Source organism: Rhododendron vialii, chromosome 13a, assembly GCF_030253575.1.
Source record: "Rhododendron vialii isolate Sample 1 chromosome 13a, ASM3025357v1".
Classification (NCBI taxonomy): Eukaryota; Viridiplantae; Streptophyta; class Magnoliopsida; order Ericales; family Ericaceae; genus Rhododendron; species Rhododendron vialii.
Window position 1 is genome coordinate 5,202,668 of NC_080569.1, and position 17,313 is coordinate 5,219,980.

The 17,313-nt window shown below is 37.7% G+C and overlaps 4 protein-coding genes across 4 annotated transcripts; 3 read left to right on the forward strand and 1 right to left on the reverse strand.

Annotated features, from left to right (window-relative positions):
- Positions 1 to 93: 93 nt before the first annotated feature.
- Positions 94 to 1,508, forward strand: LOC131313806 (xyloglucan endotransglucosylase/hydrolase protein 3-like). Its single transcript, XM_058342314.1, has 3 exons — positions 94 to 99; positions 493 to 686; positions 1,292 to 1,508. The coding sequence occupies exons 1-3, from the start codon at positions 94 to 96 to the stop codon at positions 1,506 to 1,508; spliced, it is 417 nt and encodes a 138-aa protein (XP_058198297.1).
- A 4,560-nt stretch (positions 1,509 to 6,068) lies between these two features.
- Positions 6,069 to 8,764, forward strand: LOC131314894 (xyloglucan endotransglucosylase/hydrolase protein 2-like). Its single transcript, XM_058343815.1, has 4 exons — positions 6,069 to 6,426; positions 6,978 to 7,078; positions 7,448 to 7,641; positions 8,195 to 8,764. Exons 1-4 carry the CDS (start codon positions 6,222 to 6,224, stop codon positions 8,583 to 8,585), a joined length of 891 nt encoding a protein of 296 aa, XP_058199798.1. The 5' UTR covers positions 6,069 to 6,221; the 3' UTR covers positions 8,586 to 8,764.
- A 1,279-nt stretch (positions 8,765 to 10,043) lies between these two features.
- Positions 10,044 to 14,960, forward strand: LOC131314890 (uncharacterized). Its single transcript, XM_058343811.1, has 5 exons — positions 10,044 to 10,380; positions 11,928 to 13,190; positions 13,658 to 13,807; positions 13,890 to 14,070; positions 14,455 to 14,960. The coding sequence occupies exons 1-5, from the start codon at positions 10,153 to 10,155 to the stop codon at positions 14,652 to 14,654; spliced, it is 2,022 nt and encodes a 673-aa protein (XP_058199794.1). The 5' UTR covers positions 10,044 to 10,152; the 3' UTR covers positions 14,655 to 14,960.
- Positions 14,961 to 15,053: 93 nt separating this feature from the next.
- On the reverse strand, positions 15,054 to 17,220 carry LOC131314893 (acyltransferase GLAUCE-like). The gene is made up of 2 exons (XM_058343814.1): positions 16,135 to 17,220; positions 15,054 to 16,028 (listed from the first exon to the last, which is right to left on the reverse strand). Exons 1-2 carry the CDS (start codon positions 16,561 to 16,563, stop codon positions 15,165 to 15,167), a joined length of 1,293 nt encoding a protein of 430 aa, XP_058199797.1. The 5' UTR covers positions 16,564 to 17,220; the 3' UTR covers positions 15,054 to 15,164.
- Between the last annotated feature and the right edge of the window lie 93 nt (positions 17,221 to 17,313).

Here is a 17,313-nt window from a genome sequence, read left to right on the forward strand (position 1 = left end):
CATTTACAAATTAAGAAACGCCAAAAGCGATCCTACCAACGCTGGGGTGTGTAACGATGATGTTCGCCCTCTTGGTCTAAGTTTTTCGCCTACATGGCGGTAATATCAATTCCTTCAAAATGTGTGAGAACTAACATATATAGTAATATCGAGCGTTTTGTGTAATGATTTTGCTTGACATATATTAGGTGCTGGATTCCGGTCCAAGTCGGCCTACTGTTATGGATCATTCGGAATCAGGATGAGGACATCGGATAGTAAATCTAAAGGCGTGATCACATCTTTCTACGTACGCACATCTTTTCCTTTCCTTTTCTTTCCTTTTTTTTTTTTTTTTTTCGGAGTATATTTGATGCATACCATATGATGAATATCGAAGTTATTTTATAGCTCCGCTGTTAGTTAAATAAAAGAGTTCGAATCAGAATTCCGTTTTTCTAGCTAGTTAAAACTGATGAAGCTTTTGCAAATGGTGGCGTTGTAAAATGGCAGTTGATATCGCATCAGATTGATAGCGAAGGCGGGCATGACGAGCTTGACTTTGAGTTTTTGGATACCAATGGAACGTTGCAGACAAATGTGTTCGCCGGTGACAAAGGGGGCAGAGAGGAATTGGTGGATCTCGGCTTTGATCCTTCAAAGGATTTCCACACTTACCTTATTCTCTGGACATCACAAAAAGTGGAGTAAGTATCTATAAGCATGACTCCAAGTCGGCGGAGCCAGGATTTCGACTCCGGAGGTGGGGCCGGCTTAAAAGACATATACTCCGTATTTTTTATCGGAACATATACTTATTATATCATAAGGTTTATTTTTGCTTTTTGATTCACTACATTTGTACATTAAAATGATTTTTTAGGCTAATTCAACTGTCACGTGCTTATTTTTTATTTCTAAAAGAAATTTGAGAAATGAGAATTTTAAATTTTTTTATCAAATTGGACCAAAATTATTAAGATTATAAGTAGCTATACACGAATAATTATCAATAATATTTAAAATTAGGTATGTACAAAATAAAAATTTTGAAATTAACTCGGACGCTCGGGAAGCTAGGGCTTTGTCCACCTTTAGTTTGTGTCCCATTCTAGTGGGCGTTTAGAATTGATTACCATTTCAGCATTTTGTGCCTCCAAATTAAATCGCACTTATCTTTTTCAGATCTAGCTATATGGTTTCACTTGAACCCTCAAGATGAAGATTTTTTTTACCTTCCCCCTTTTCTTAGTGAAATTCATAAAATTACCATTTCCCTAAATATGGGGTGTTAAATTTATTTTTTGGATAGGTTTCAGGTGGACGGCCGCCCGGTTAGAGTATTCTCGAACAAGGGAAGAAAAGACTTCTTTTCGAAGCCCATGATGGTAGAGGCAAGCATATGGAATGGAACTTGGGCTGGAGAAGTGGATTGGACCAAAGCTCCTTTCATAGGCCAATACCAAAGTTTCTCCATTGATGGCCACAAAACTAACAACAGTACTCTTCCATGTGATTCCTTACCCTGAAAATTCCAGAGAGAAAGGAGAATCAGATCCTACCATAGTTCGGGTTGAGTATGAAGCAGTAGGGAACCAAATTCCCCGCCATTGTAGAAGCTGAAGACTCTGGAACAATAATATTGTTCTGATAATAATGTAAGAAAACAACACAGGATGTGTAAGTAGTTGTAGTAATGCGAAATTGTTATAAAGATCGGACAATGAATCCTTAATGTCTTAATAAAATCTTTGTCGTTACTGTCATTATCTTGCATGAACGATCGATGAACTAAACGCATAATTATTTAGTGCATGCAGTTTTACAATTTACAAATATTATGCGCATAGTGATCCGGCGTTTGATTAATTGGTAGTGTCGTACGAAGAGAAATCCTATCGACATGGTTTCTCTCGAGTCATTGAGATGGACTTGGGAGAATTTGAGGACCCTGGGAGTCTGTTACGCGTTTTCTTTTGTTAATATTTAGTGGATCATCCAAGCTAAAAAAATTATCCTCATAGAATCCTGAGAGAATGCGTTTGAATGAGATAAATATGGACGTCCATCGTCCAATAATTAAATTTATGTGTTGCTTAATGATCTGCTCAGTGATAAAGAAGGGAAATTAAATGATTTTGCCACTCCCTTTTTTGTTAACGCCACTCCCCTGCAAGTATATTTTTCACCAAAAATACAGGAGAGTGACGTTAACAAAAAAGAGAGTGGCAAAATCAGCAGCCATAAAGAAAAAGAGAAAATTAATAAAATGGGACTCCAAGGGCACCACAAGTTTCTTATTTGGCAGGATATATATGAGCCCGTATTTCCATTTCAAAGGCAAATCATAAAATGTCTCAGTTCAAATATATATATTTTTCTTCGTTTTTTCTTCTCTGGCCTTCTCTGTATATGCTTCAGTGTCTTTTCTTGTATCTAGAGTGGACCGCCTCGATGTACCTCTTATCAAGTTATAATAAAAATTTCCCAATGAAATTTTTGAATCAAAGTTCTTGCCCGCACGACCTGCATTGCAAGTTCGCTTTACCCGTGGACTAGACAAATGTTATCTAAATTCAGAAATTTTTCTAAGTGTTTTTTTTCCTTAACTAATTAAAAGTGGAGTATACAATAAAGCTATGGGTTCTGTTACACATGGATGAGCTTTATCTAGTATTTGAAATAAGACACACTAGCTAGCTAGAATAATGTGACATGGGTGGAAACTTAATTTGTATCCGTCTCAAAATTAATTGGCTGGCTAGAGAGTGAAGAGGTCTCAAATGTTATTAAGTGATTACTTATTCCATTCTCAAACATTAATTGTGGAACTGTACGTATTTTCTTAACAAATAGATAGTCCCTGATCGAGAAATATATTAAACTTGAGAGCTTAGAAGGAGCGAACCCCCGGCCACAGCCATTACTCGGCCGGCCAATACAGTAGTCTTAAATAACACGGGAAAAAAAATACCAATGCAAAATCGATCGTCTTGTGTCCTCGTCATCTGATCAAGCTGTTAGTATTTTTTAGTTAGGCCACGTGAGGATGCCTCATAACCACGTGGTTTTGCCGTGAAGCCCATGCAAGTAAGTACCTTTTAGTTTTCTAGTATACCCTTTGTGATACTACTCTCTCTAACACCATGATATTACTGTAATATTAATGAGACTGTCTTATTTACGGAGGTTACGGCACCAACCAATCTCAACCGTCTATTTGCGTAATCAATGATTGAGATTCGTTTTCAATTATGACTGGTCATAATTAACTCTTTTCCTCAGAAAAATTTCATTAACATCTTGACCTTCCAAAACACTTTTGGACGGTCACGATTGAGTGCTGTAAATACTTGTTTAAGCACCTCCGTAAAGAAGTGTTTACAGCACTCAATCATGACCGTCCAAAAGTATTTACAAATTGCCCTTAATAGAAACTCATACAAGAGTTGGGGGCGTGTTTGCGATAATTGTTCATACTGATTTTTAGATTTTAGCTTCAGATTCTGCTGGAGATTTTAAGATTCCGAATTTTAGTAAAAGTTGAGAAACCCGTTTGTTGCAACTGTGGGATTATGAAAATTTCGTTCCTTTTTAATTTCGAGAATTTATGTTTCAGAATTCCAAAAGCCACCCAAACCCAGTTATGAAATTTTGAGAATTTTTTTTTCCCTTTTCTATGTTCTCAGAATCTATATAGACTTTGAAAATCAGTTATGTAGAATTTTTTGACAAAGATTCTAAACTGATTTTTGAAAGGTAGAATCTAATTATAATGTGTCAAAATAATTTTCTGCGCGCACACACATTTACAAAGAGAGGGATCCGTTTCAATTTCTTCATTTCTTATTTTGTAAGGAAGTTATGCAAAACCTCGTTTTCTTATTACATGTACGTAGATATGCCGAAACAGTATAAAAAATTTACTATGTTGTAAAACCTTGGTTGCGTACTACGTACGTCTACGTGTGCGTAGATAATGCTGCAAATTTATGCATCGAGTCGTATTATAAAGGACGTATCAATAGAGAGGAATTTTTGGGTGCCGAGTGAGTATCAAGTGGGCTGTGGCGGTAGTATCTGTCGGCGATTTCAGCCATCCAAACGTGTTTTGGACGGCCCAGATTTTTTTCCTCTCTCTCGATCCCCTCACCCGACCACTCTCTCTCTCTCTCTCTTCTTTTTCTCTTTCTAAAAATTCAAACCGTCCAAAACACGTTTGGACAGCTAGAATCGCGAATAGATACCCTGCACCCAAAAACTTTCCCATCAATATATAGATAGATCAGGTTTGTAAGTAAAGTGGAGTAGTTTTTTCTTTTTCTTTTTCTTTTTCTTTTTTTGGGTTATATTTATTTATTAGTGGAAAGAAATGAGCAAACAGCTTGATAAAACTTCAGAAAAAGCAGGTTTGTTATTGGTAATTAAGGTTGTGGGCCCAATTTACTTTCTGGCCGTATAATAAGACGTGTAAGACAGCCCAATTAAGCTCAAATATGGTATGACGTCTAATGCCATCGGATCCGGGTCCTCTTCAATGCGATCGACCATTTACACGAAACTATAGCGGTTAAGTGGCTCTTAAACCCATCTAGTTGTATTCCTTGACTTTCAAAAGGGACGCTTGGCGTTCGTGTCTGTGAAGAGACGTCGAACCCTCTTTAATTTGTTAACTCACTAATTTTTCTCTAAGCCCCCACCACATTTCACTTTTTAATTACTTGGTGTTCCTTACAATTACTTGATAGAACGTGTGAGGGCTTAATATCTTCTACACGGTGCTTTCCGTGCATGAATAACTGTTTACGGAGGTGCATCACGACAGTTCAAAAGTGTTTTGGACGGTCGCGATTTAATTATTTCCTCCGTAAAAAACTTATTCACGGCGGGAGTGTCTCTCATTTTACTTTAGACCGATTTTGTTGTAGATTGAGACTTTAAATTGTAGTAAAAGCGGATATGAACGTGATTCTTATAACTTTATGACGAAGCTGCAGGCAAATCTAAAACATAATTTTTATATTGCTGAAATTAGATACATAATCTAATCCCAAAAGCGCATCAAATTCAGCTTTTTTATTAAATCAGATTCTATTCTTATTTTCAGCTTACAGGATTAATCTCTTGCTTTTAAAAAAAATTTGACAATAATTTTTAGAAACACTGCTGCCTTTTTAAATCTAAAATAAAATATGCTTCCATCATTTTCCGTACGTAAATGTGCACTTAGTATAGGAGGTATTAGAAAGATAGTTTGGTATTTTCTTAAGTTTACAAGCACGAAACTTCCCCGGAAAATGTTACACAAAATTTTTTCTAATTCCATTTGAAAGTCGATGTCGTAGCACGCTCCCTTCATTTCTCAAATCAGACTGTTTCAATAAGGGTTGCGATTTTTACACTCTCTTTCCCTTATAATCAACCTCCTTTTTTTTTTCTGTTTTTGAGGGGGGGTTGGGTCATTTTATGTGTTCATTTACGATATTAACCTACCCTTTCACATTCAGAAGGACAAGATCATAAATTTACATTACAAGAGATCACAAAAAGGGAGTGCTTTTGTCAAAAAAGAGAATGTAAAAATCAACCACCTTTTTTTGTTTTTGCCAATATTGTATACATCAACAAGACTTAGCGGAGAGTTAGTAGATTAGTCCATAGTGGGCATGTATTTCAAAGGTTATCCATGGCCCTGAATTTCAAACGCCCACGACGGGGCGTAGACCCTAGCCTCCCACACGGGGAGGACCCCGGAGATGCAATCCAATCCTATCAATAAGTAGGTATTCGATAATAAACGATCACATACCCAATCTAGAAACGAATTAAATCCATGATTAGCCCAGCCAGGCAAAATACCCCCCGGCATCCACAAGAAAATATTGGGGTTTTAATTCCTTTACTTCACTTGGGCAATCCAATCCTATTATTAATTAGCAAAACATGATTTGCATAAAGTATAAAACAATTTTCTCAAGATCATTCCCCAAGCAAATCCTATGGTGATGTGGAATTAGTTATGGGAGTCAATGCATGTCGTGTGGGGAAGTAGAAGGTGGCATGGTATATATGATCATACTGGCCTGCATGGCTAGCTCATGGGTACACTCTTTGCTTTTTCATAATGGGAATTAGGTCATGACGTCCAAACCCGTCTGCGGCATATAAATACCCACCAACTCTGCATCTAATTTTCTATAACCAAGAAGGGTAGTGAGAAGCTAGCTAGGGTTTTTGTTGAAATGGGTACTACTATATCTCAGTCCAGTTTCTTTGGTGTAATATTATTTCTCTTATTTGGGGTGCTTGGGGAAGTAGTAATATTGGCTGGTGGAGCTAGTAGCGATTCGAGCTTTGATGTGAATTACTATGTCACATGGGGAAGTAGTAATGTTTTGTCTCTAAATGATGGAGGAGAAATTCAGCTTTCGATGGATAAATCGTCCGGTTGATTTTCTCTCTCTTCTTCTTGGCTTAGCAATTTTTTTTTTAGTTTTTATTTTGAGTTCTTTATCGCAATAACGATGCTAAACAAGTTCGAGTTTTGTAGATTTTAGTGTTTCCATCTTCCATATGTCAACATTCTAGTTATCTACACTGCAATCATATTTGTAAGTCACAAGATATACATACACACAATTAATGGAACAATAGCTGGCCCGAACACCTCGTTATCTTAAAAAGAAGAAGAAGAAGAAGATACAACGGATCAATCATATAAAAAACATGTTTGTATATTGATCAATCGCGATTTGTATATAGTTCTAGATATCGTGTTTGGTTGTTGTATCAAGAATACTTTTCAGAGACGGCAGGGCTGATGCAATCTAGCTCATTTTATAAACCTTATGTTCAAGAATTTGGGAACCCTTGAAAGCTTGTTGGAACATGTTTGAGATTGTATTTCTATTCTATTCTAGTTCAATCCGTTTTGTTTTATTGATCTGTCTGTCTCCTAATGTTTCCTTCGTACTTGTGGCCTGGACATGTTTATATAGGGTCTGGATTTGCCTCCAAACAAAGCTATGGATCTGGCTTCTTTCATATGAGAATAAAGCTACCTGACAAGGACTCTGCTGGAGTTGTTACAGCTTACTACGTACGTTATTAACCAACTTATGTCTCATGTTTTTCGTACATATATTACTTTTACAACGTGTCAACCTCTTTAATTTTAAAAAGCTAGCGATAAGCGATAAATAATTGGCTGATGAGTTTTAGAGGTGCAGCAGCGCTAGGAGAGTTCATGCACTATTCGAAGCTCTCTCCATACTTTCCTTTTCTATGTTGTTGACGTCGTTCCTTTATCTTTATGTTGGATTTTTTTTGATTGGCAAATGTTGATGAAATTTTCTTCGGCGTTTAAAAAAAGAAGAAGAAATTATCGGTTGCTTACTAGTGATGCATGTTATTGTCTAGTTGAAGTGAAAGTTTTTTCTAATCCAAAAAGGTTGGTTTGTTAATGCAGCTAACTTCGCACACAGATAAGCATGATGAGCTAGATTTCGAGTTCTTGGGGAATAGAGAAGGGAGACCTTACACTTTACAAACAAATGTGTTCTCAAATGGAGAAGGGAATAGAGAGCAAAGGATCCATCTCTGGTTTGATCCCACGGCAGATTTCCATGATTATAAGGTCCTGTGGAACCAACACCTTATTGTGTAAGCAACTCTCTCTCTCTCTCTCTCTCTCTCTCTCTCTCTCTCTCTCTCTCTCTCTCTCTCTCTCTCTCTCTCTCTCTCTCTCTCTCTCTCTCTCTCTCTCCCCGTGTGTGTGTGTGTTTGTGCATGTGATACTGCAAGCAACTCCAAGGGCTTGCCAAAGTGCCATTTTTCCAGCCAAAAATGGAAAGACGTGAAGAGTGCTCCAAATGGCTTATCAAACTGGAAGCTAGCTTTTTTTTTACCCTCTCAAAACATTTTGCCAAAATTTAGCAAAATGATAGTATAACAGGCAAATCAATAAACTTTAGCTTTGCTAAGACGACTCAAACCATTCGACCTCATGAAAGGACAAGTATTTTTTTTGGGGTCAATCGAAAACTTAAAAGACAAATACAATTTAATGCTATTTCATGCATTTGGCAAACCCCTTGAGCTTTCCAAGGTTATTTTTCATTAGAAATCAAAAGTGAATAAGTGAGAACTTATTCCCCTGTTGTATACCAAAAAAAAAAAAAACTTAATCCCTTGTACATATTGGGTTAATTTGCAGGTTTTATGTGGACGACATCCCATTCAGAGTGTTCAAGAACAACGCAAATATTGGGGTTAGCTACCCAACGCAGCCAATGCAAGTAGAGGCAAGCCTGTGGGATGGGGACAGTTGGGCCACAGATGGTGGCCAAACCAAGACAAATTGGTCTCAGGCACCATTCAAAGCCCACTTCCAAGGTTTCAATATTGATGGTTGCCCAAGTAGCAGTACTACTACTCAAGGCCAATGTTACTCCTCCAATTTTTGGTGGAACCAAGAGAAGTACTGGAAGTTGGATTCCAATCAGCAAAAAGCCTATGAAAATGTGAGGAACAATTATATGACTTATGATTATTGTTCTGATAGGCCTAGGTACCCTAAACCTCCCGCAGAGTGCCTTGATCAGTGACATGGCCCTGCTGGGCAGACGTATTATTACTATAAGAGACACAGAGATGAATAATATTACACTTGCTAACAGTATAGTATATGTTAGCAAAAATAAAGGAAGAGAGGTCAATAACCACTTCCATTCCATGTTGTAGTATCCCTTATGTTTTACCAAGAAATAATTTGGTTACCAAGTGACTAGACTTTGTAATTGAGCTCATTGTTTGTCATGTTGTACATGTTTAACGAATAATGGTTCAAAGTTCACGATTTCACGCTTCTATGAGGATGTTGCTCATAGTCCTCTTATTTTGATGAAATTTCTAGACAAACGAAGGTCATTTTTGCGTATTGTGTGGGTTATTCCACCCACGTTAATTTACAAGATATATAGCAAGAGTTTTGTTCGATTTTGATTTTTGATAATGCAAATAATTCACCATCAATAACAACTGATCACCACTACTGCTGCATAACTTCGTATTTAATTAAGAGAGATTTGTCTTCTTAATTAAACAGGATCGAGATCTCCGGTTTATTCCAGAATAAAAGGATCGAGTCGGATGATCTCCTTTTACAATTAACTTGTGATTGCTCACGAGCATAGGCTGCATAGTGCAATACTCAATGATATCGGTTTGGTTTGGTTGGTTTGTAATATTAAGAAACATAATATTGGCACCCCAAAAATTGATGAATGCACTCCAAAATCAGTATAATTCCAAAGCCACTTTCATTTATTTTTTGGAGTGCGTCCATTAATTTTTGGAGTGCCAATATCATTTTCCTAATATTAATTAGATAAGAAGATTAACCTATTGCTTTAGTATGAATTCTTGATCAAATTAAATGGACGTCCAAATTACACCGAAATATAATTAGTACTTTAGGTTGAATTTGGATCATGAGTTGTTAAAAATAATTTATCAAAGAAAAAAGAATAAGCAAACAAAAAATAAAATCAAACCTAAACTCCATTTGTTATCGAGATATAATCTCAAGGATCCTCGAGATGAGAAGATAAACAAACTACGTCAACGATCCAGAGGTGCTGTAGTGCACCCTCTCACTATACCATACAGTGCACCCAATTTGGTCGTCTCTCTTGGTAATGTCGGATGTTAATTGGAACAATTGACGGTTAAGAACTCGGATTAAATTCGAGCCTTCCATGCCGAGATGGACGACTGGATCGACTACATTACATCGTGTAGTGCAGCTGCATTCCCCAATCCGAATAAAACATACTTCCTCCGTCTTAATTTATTTGTCTAATTTTAACGTACGTCTCGTTTACAAATTCGTCTATATGATATCACGATTTATAATATTATAGATAGCTTTATAGTATTTTTTTTCTTAATTAAAATCTATTTAACAAAATTCATATTACATATAAAAATTAATACTAAAAAATGGAGACAATTTTTCTAAGAGATCCGAAGTAGTGAAAGTTGACGAACAATACAGCACGCTATGCTGCTCTTTATCAATTATCAACAACGCTATGCTGCTCTTTTTCACGGAGGAGGGCTTCAACTTTCACCTCCCCCTCTTCATGAACAGCAACAAATCTTGACCCATCAATGGCTTTTCCACGTTCCGCGATCCTTTTTCTGTTCCTTCTCTTCTTTCTTTCCCAGTCAATAGGTAAAGAAGAGGAGCAAGAAGAAGAAGAATTCTCAGAGGAATTGCTGTTGAAGCCATTGCCCGATCGGAAAGTCCTGGCCCATTTCCACTTCCAGAGCAAAGTTCCACCCACTGAAACCCATGGCCCGCACCACCGTCTCTTCCCCAAAGCCATTTACCAGCTGGTATGTATTGGGTTTTCATTTTCTTGGTCAATGATTTCATATTTGATTTGGCATTTGCTTTGGAGAATTAGTATCAATGAAGTTGTTCAGTTTGGGTTTAGGGTTTCGAAGTTGATTTTTTGGCGGTTTTCAAAGAGATGCGGGATACCCACGTAAGAATCGATGAGTTGTATGAACACAAAGCCATCTAAATAGCAATATAAATGGATTGGTGGATCACTGGCATTATGGTTTGGGTTGTTTAATTAGGGTTTAAGTTGTGTGCCGGTGATACCCACAAACTGACAAATATGTATTTGGGGTTTCAATTTTCTAGCTCAATGATTTCCTATTTGATTTGGATGTTATTTTGGAGAATGAGTATCAATGAAGTAGTTTTTAGTTTGGGTTTAGGGTTTATAAGTTGAATTTGGGTGGTTTTCAAAGAGGTGAGTGATACCCACATAAGAATAGATGAGTAGTATGAACACAAAGTTATCTAATGTCATTGTGGTTTAAGTTGTTTATTTTGGGTTTAGGGTCAATAAGCTTTTTGTACCCTTGATTTGGGTGGTTTTCAACTTGGAGTAGATTTTTAGGTACCAAACTGAGCACTGTTGTAGCTCCTTAGCATAAAAAAAGAAGAAAAAACCAAAGGCTATATGTATAGCAGTATTGGACCAATAGTGCTGCTTTGGCACACCATAGAGGGGCACAACTGCGCAAGCTACTAAATGGATGAGACTACTCTGGTTTATAGTAGGGAAAACAATAGATAGGGCTAATTTTGGAGAATCTTGTTGGGAAAGTATGAATTAGAGCAAAAGACACAAAATGAAACTTGTTACAGTAATTTTGTTGTAATCTTAAAATCTGTAATCTACAATTCAGAATTTGAAAAATAATTGGCTCCCAGATGCCCACTTAAGGTGATGGGTGTTTTAGCGTATTCCAAGATCACGGATGAATCAGTATTGCACCAATTCAATCCGAGCTCTTGGAGTTTAATTTTGTTAGTATCTTAAAAGACATTGGCTCATCATACCAAGTTCCTTCCAGCGTCGGACCTTGTCCACTTCACTTATATTGCAAGTGATGTGACCTCATGTGCCAATCAAAGGTTTTGGTATATGATATTTTCTGGTAAAATCATCTTAACTCCCTTTAATTCCCCTTCCTTTTTATCTGACGGGAAACCTAGTTACATTGACTCTTGACACAGCAATCATTGTGGTAGTTAGTCAATCGTGTTGCCTTCCGTGTTTGGGCATATTTTCTTCTTTTTTAGTCTGCTTTTAATGATTTGAGAACCTGAACATGAGTTCATGTTTGTTTTGGAGTTTTTCAAACTGGATTTATGTTAGCAATTCTTTTAGAGACGAGATTGTTTCAGTAGTTTAAGCATGCTAGTTTTTTTTCAGATATCATAATTCGTCGTGATTTTCTCCTACTAATTTGTCGTTTTGTTTCGTTTTTCATTCCTAGAGTTTGTTAGGATGAAAAATGACATATTTTTTGTTTGTTGGAATTCAGTTGTATAACTAATGGCCTAGTGCCTGCTTAAACAGGTACACAAATTTCATATTCAGGAAATGGAGTTGTCTTTTACACAAGGCCGCTGGAATTATGAACGCTGGGGTGGCAATGACCCCATATCAAGTAATAATGCCAAGCCCCCCGGAGTTGAACTGTGGGCTGTCTTTGATGTACCCCAAGATCAGGTTGATGCTTCATGGAAAAATCTTACCCACACTCTCTCAGGCCTCTTTTGTTCTTCAATCAACTTCCTAGAGTCTTCTACTACATATTCTGCTCCTGATTGGGGCTTTCACCAATTTGCAGGCAATTTGAGGTATGGAACCTTGCCTCGTGAGGCTGTTTGCACTGAGAACCTGACTCCATGGTTGAAGTTACTCCCTTGCCGAGATAAAGCAGGGCTTTCAGTATTAATGGATAGACCCTCTATATATAGAGGATATTATCATTCTCAGCGTCTGCATTTGACCTCTACTGAATTTGATTCAATGGGTTTGAACATGGGTATAGTGCTTGAACAGACACTCACAGTTGTTCTTCAACCTAATGATCCAGGAAATAGTATGATGTATTCCAGTGACTCAACATTACCACAAAGTTGGTCTCTTAGCTCACTTTTTGGGAGGAAAGTTGGTGGAAAATGTGTTCTTGCCAAGTCTAGTAACGTATACGTTCAACTTGAAGGGGACTTAGTCTCTGAACTGAATAGTCGAAAGAAGGAAAATGAGAGGGATGACAATGACAATCTTGATTTTGAAGGTTCCTGGAGTAACTTTGGCTTTGAGTTATCTGTTTCCCCAGATAGCGTGATTAATGAGATTAATAGTGTTCATAAAGGGGGGCCATCTGTTATGTACAAATTTTTAGTGGAGAATTACAGTGATTCTAAGCCATTTGATTTGGGGCTTATGTGGAAGATCCCGGTAGCTTGGTCATGTCCTCAGGCACCGTTACATGCTAATAGGTTCTTGATGGGAAGTGGGAATGAAAGGGGCACCATTGCTATCTCTTTAAAACCTACCAAACAGAGTGAGGGTTTCCAGACCCCTGATATCAACAACAGGAACAAGTGTAGCTTTCATGTTAATGTTTTCCAAGTTGTGCCGTGGTATGTTAAGGTATATTATCATACGCTGCAAATATTCGTTGATGGTAAACCTCAATCTGTACCAGATGTAGTGACGAAGATGCGTGTTTCACCTTCTGAAGACAAGGTGTCACCTGGGGTAATGGAATTGGCCCTCAAATTACCATGTGGTATCATGTCAGCTGCATTAACCTTAGACTTTGATAAGGTATGTGTCTCTTTTGTACAAGATGACCTTTTTATGCAACACAATTATTTCATTAATTTCACGCAAGCGTATTTGAATAATTTGTTTGTAGGTTACTGTCCTTACTTTGTTTAGTTCAGCTTTTTCCTTGCGTTGGATACTCTAAAAAAAGCAACAGTAGCACTCTATAAGGTTGAAATGCAACCCTTTCGATATAACATTCAACATTCAAGTGAAAATGTCAAGCAGGATTAGTTTTATTTGATACATAGGTTATCCTTCGATCATTCTCTACAATTTAGGCTACTAGAATATTTCCAGTGGTTTCTTTTATTTGTTTGATTTACCACCAGAAGTATATTATGCAAGAATGCCTGCAAAGTGCAGACTGTGGAAAATGTTGTCTGGGGCCTATTTTGAATTGTCTCACTGCGAATCCTCCTTCATATGTTTTTCATGTTCTTATTTGCCACGATATATTGTTACAGGGTTTTTTGCACATTGATGAATATCCTCCAGATGCGAACCAGGGATTCGACATCCCATCGGCTGTTGTAAGCTTTCCTGACTTCCGAGCAAGTGTGAATTTTCTTGAAGATGCCTCTTCTAACAAATCACCCCTACTGGTTAAAATGCAGGTATGAATTGCTGTGATATGTTGGTTTTTAGGGTGCCTTGTTTGTCCCTTTCTTTTAAATCACTGTCTGATTTTGTATGCAGGAGAGAAGTCCTGTCTTGTCATATACAGAAGTACTGCTTGTCCCTTTAACGACTCCTGATTTTAGCATGCCTTACAATGTCATCACTATTACATGCACTGTGTTTGCTTTATACTTCGGATCACTGCTCAATGTACTACGGAGGCGTATGGGCGAGGAAGAGAGACTTTTAAAAAGCAAAGGTACTCTTGAGTATTATTTGGTCCGGGCTTTTACAAAAAATCTAGCATATTTTGTGTCTCTTTTTTTGTTGGCGTCATGATTATAGATTATAGTGTTTTGGTTGGTTGGTTGTCTGATTTTCCCAAACATTTGTTAGACATGTTCATTCTGGATTTAGTCCCTTGCTACTTGGCAGCCTCATACTATTGCTGCTTGGGTTGTGAAAAAAAGAGAAGGAAAAGATCCAAAATGAAAAAAGAGATGAGAGATGGAGGGACCTGTGTGATCACTAATAGCTCAGCCACACTTTGTGTTCGAAATTTATGGCTTACTTTATCTTTTATGCAACTTTCTGTACTTAGTAAAACAGCCTTTAACGTTAACTCTATTTGGTCTGTTTGCAGCTGCCAAGAAAAATGAACAGTTTCCCGTGCTTCTATCCAAGTTGTTTGCCAAATTGAGAGGAAGACCATGGGAACCGCCACAATCATCAACATCCACGTCATCATCTTCTTCTTCGTCATCCTTGCTAAGTTCAAAGCTATTAATTAAAGTTGTTTTAGTGGCTGCGGTGGCGGCTGGTTGGCAGTATTATTCTAGATGACCTCCAGAGCAAGTCCGAAAGGAACATTCCTCGTTCAACATGTGGTAAACAGAATGAACATAAAGAAGATTTTCACTTGGTAAGAACATTTTTTAAGGGTTTGTATCCCGGTTTTTGTATTGCCTAGACTACTAATCATCGTCATTTCTAAAATAGTTACCACTTTGGTAGGTGATAAATGGCAGTTATCTCATCTTGTTAGCTAATAGAAATCTTATCAGTAGTTGTGGAATTCTTATATGATTTGTCTCACGCAACAGTTGTGCAAGTATTTCAATTCTTCTTATGAAATGAAGGTTTTGTGCTTGGATGGCTCTGATTTTTTTGAACTCAGTGTTGAATTTGTTGATTTTGAGATAACCTCACCCCAATAAGAGGCAGAGCACATGATGTTACTATCTGTTAATTTGACTTTACAATAAGATGTTAAAAGTTACTACAAGCTACAATTGATGAGATAAAGCATACAATTGACGCATGCAAAATATGCTATGACATTGGCCATTAGTATTAACCTTCCATCATTAACCTATGAAACTCCCTAATTTGATCATTAGGCAGTTCCAGGCAAATGTTAAGCCCTCCCTCATCTGTTAGTCCTGGCAATAGATACACCAAACCAGGTTTAAGCGACACTGGAGTGTTGCACTTGGATTTTCCCCAAACAAACTCATCTTCCTCTAACCCTAATCTCCACCATGCCACCAGAGAGAAGCTATCTTCCCTACAGGGTACCCCTTTGTTCACTTCCAACCAATCTATACTAGATCTCACATACTCATCATCCAATCTCTCCAGCCCTTCTTTCACTTTCTCCACAAGAACATAATCTTCTTCTTCCTTCAACTCCTTCACGCTCACCCGAGCAAATCCAGGAATTAGGGCATTTCCAGAAAACCCAATCGGTGCTTGTGGTACCACCCTTTTCCTACAATCCACAGGAAACAACATTGTTGAAATCCTTTCATCCTCCATTCCCGAAGCAACACTCCTTGCCTTCCATATCTTTGCTGCCACGGCTTGGAAGGTGGTGCAATTTAACTTTTTTCCATCTCTCATGGTGGCTTTCTTTATGTTGGCAATGCGGTGTGGTGGTAAATGGATCAGGTGAGTTCGATCGTAAATTGAAGGTTGCACAAATGTGGCATTAGATTTGCATTGGATTGGTTTTGAGTACTCATGGTGAGGGTGATTGATTAGAGGGGGGTTTCGTGCTCTAAACATTGTCCGATCGGGATTTGGTATTAACATCATATCTTTACCCAGTGTTAGAGCAGCCATGTTAGCCTGGAATTCACGTACAGCTACTCCATCTAGGACACAATGATTGTAACGAGAAGCAAATGCCACGCCTCCACATCCCAATTGAGTCAACTGCCATTGTTAAGATAGCTATTAGTTTGTTCCATGGATTTTATGCTTCAAATGTGAACACGAAATAGAGTACCGTTTAGTATACAAGCTCAAAATGTCCCCATACCTGGATGAACAAAAGAGGCATGTCTTTTATTTCCATTTCTTCTTCATTCGCTTCATTTAAGAACCCAGTAAATTGTTTAAAATCTGGCTTTGGTGCCATAAGATCTCCAAGTTGGCTCAACTTGGTCTCAGTTTCAGCTGCAACAACCACCACACCCGCGCCATTGCATTCGATCTCCAGTCGCTGGCCATCTCCTAGAGATGGCACTAGGCGCCCAGCAAAGAAATCATAGTGTACAAACAAACGCTCAAGGGCTCTGTTCAACTTTTCACAAGCTTCGACGAAATTGATTTGTGGAGGATCAAAGAAAGACACTGATTCTTGGTAGGCAATGAGGCCAAGATCAATGTTTGATAAGAAGATTCGCCTGCGTCTGGTGGGTTTCTCGGGGTGTACGACAGTTTTCTTGACTAACTTTAAATTCTCCATTGTTTTGATTGAATCTAACAAAGCTAACGAAATAGATTAAGCGAAACTCAGTACCAACATACCGCACCAAGTCGTCAAATAACTTACTTATATGCTCATTGAATTCCAACCTTGATGAGAAGTATGAATATGTAGTAATGTAGGTGTTCTTGTTTAAATGAAGTGGCAGTTTCACAAATATAAATGAAACTAATGTTGTTGAATTAACTTTAATGATGCAGGCTTTCAAAACAGTTTCTTCAGTGTAGTTTAAAATAATTTCCAAACGAATATTTTCCAATGAAATTCTGTGTACTTCAAGATATATATCTATTTCTACCAAAAGTATCCTCTTTTTCCTCAACATCCTTTATGTCGTACCGCTTTTCTATCATCTCTTGTAAAACTAATTAATGGTAGAGAGGGCTTTAATTAAGTTTTTTACGGCATTCGACATCACACCCGCAAGTCTATTTTTAGAGCGGACGCAAAGAGTGGGGCATTGTGTAACCAAATTAATGGGGGCACTCCGGGCCCGACACTTTAGTTCTTACAAACAGAAAAATCAAAGGAAAAGGGAAATGCCATTGTCCTTCCTGGAGTGGAAAATGTTAGCTTGCGACCTCCCTTCCCATCTTTGAACAAATAAACCTCCCTTCCTATCTGTTCACAAAAAAAAATATCCCTCCCTTTTTATTTGTCCTTCAGAGTAGTGGCCTCATATGACTATCATAACTATCATCTCACAAATGCCAAACTAAAAAGCCCATT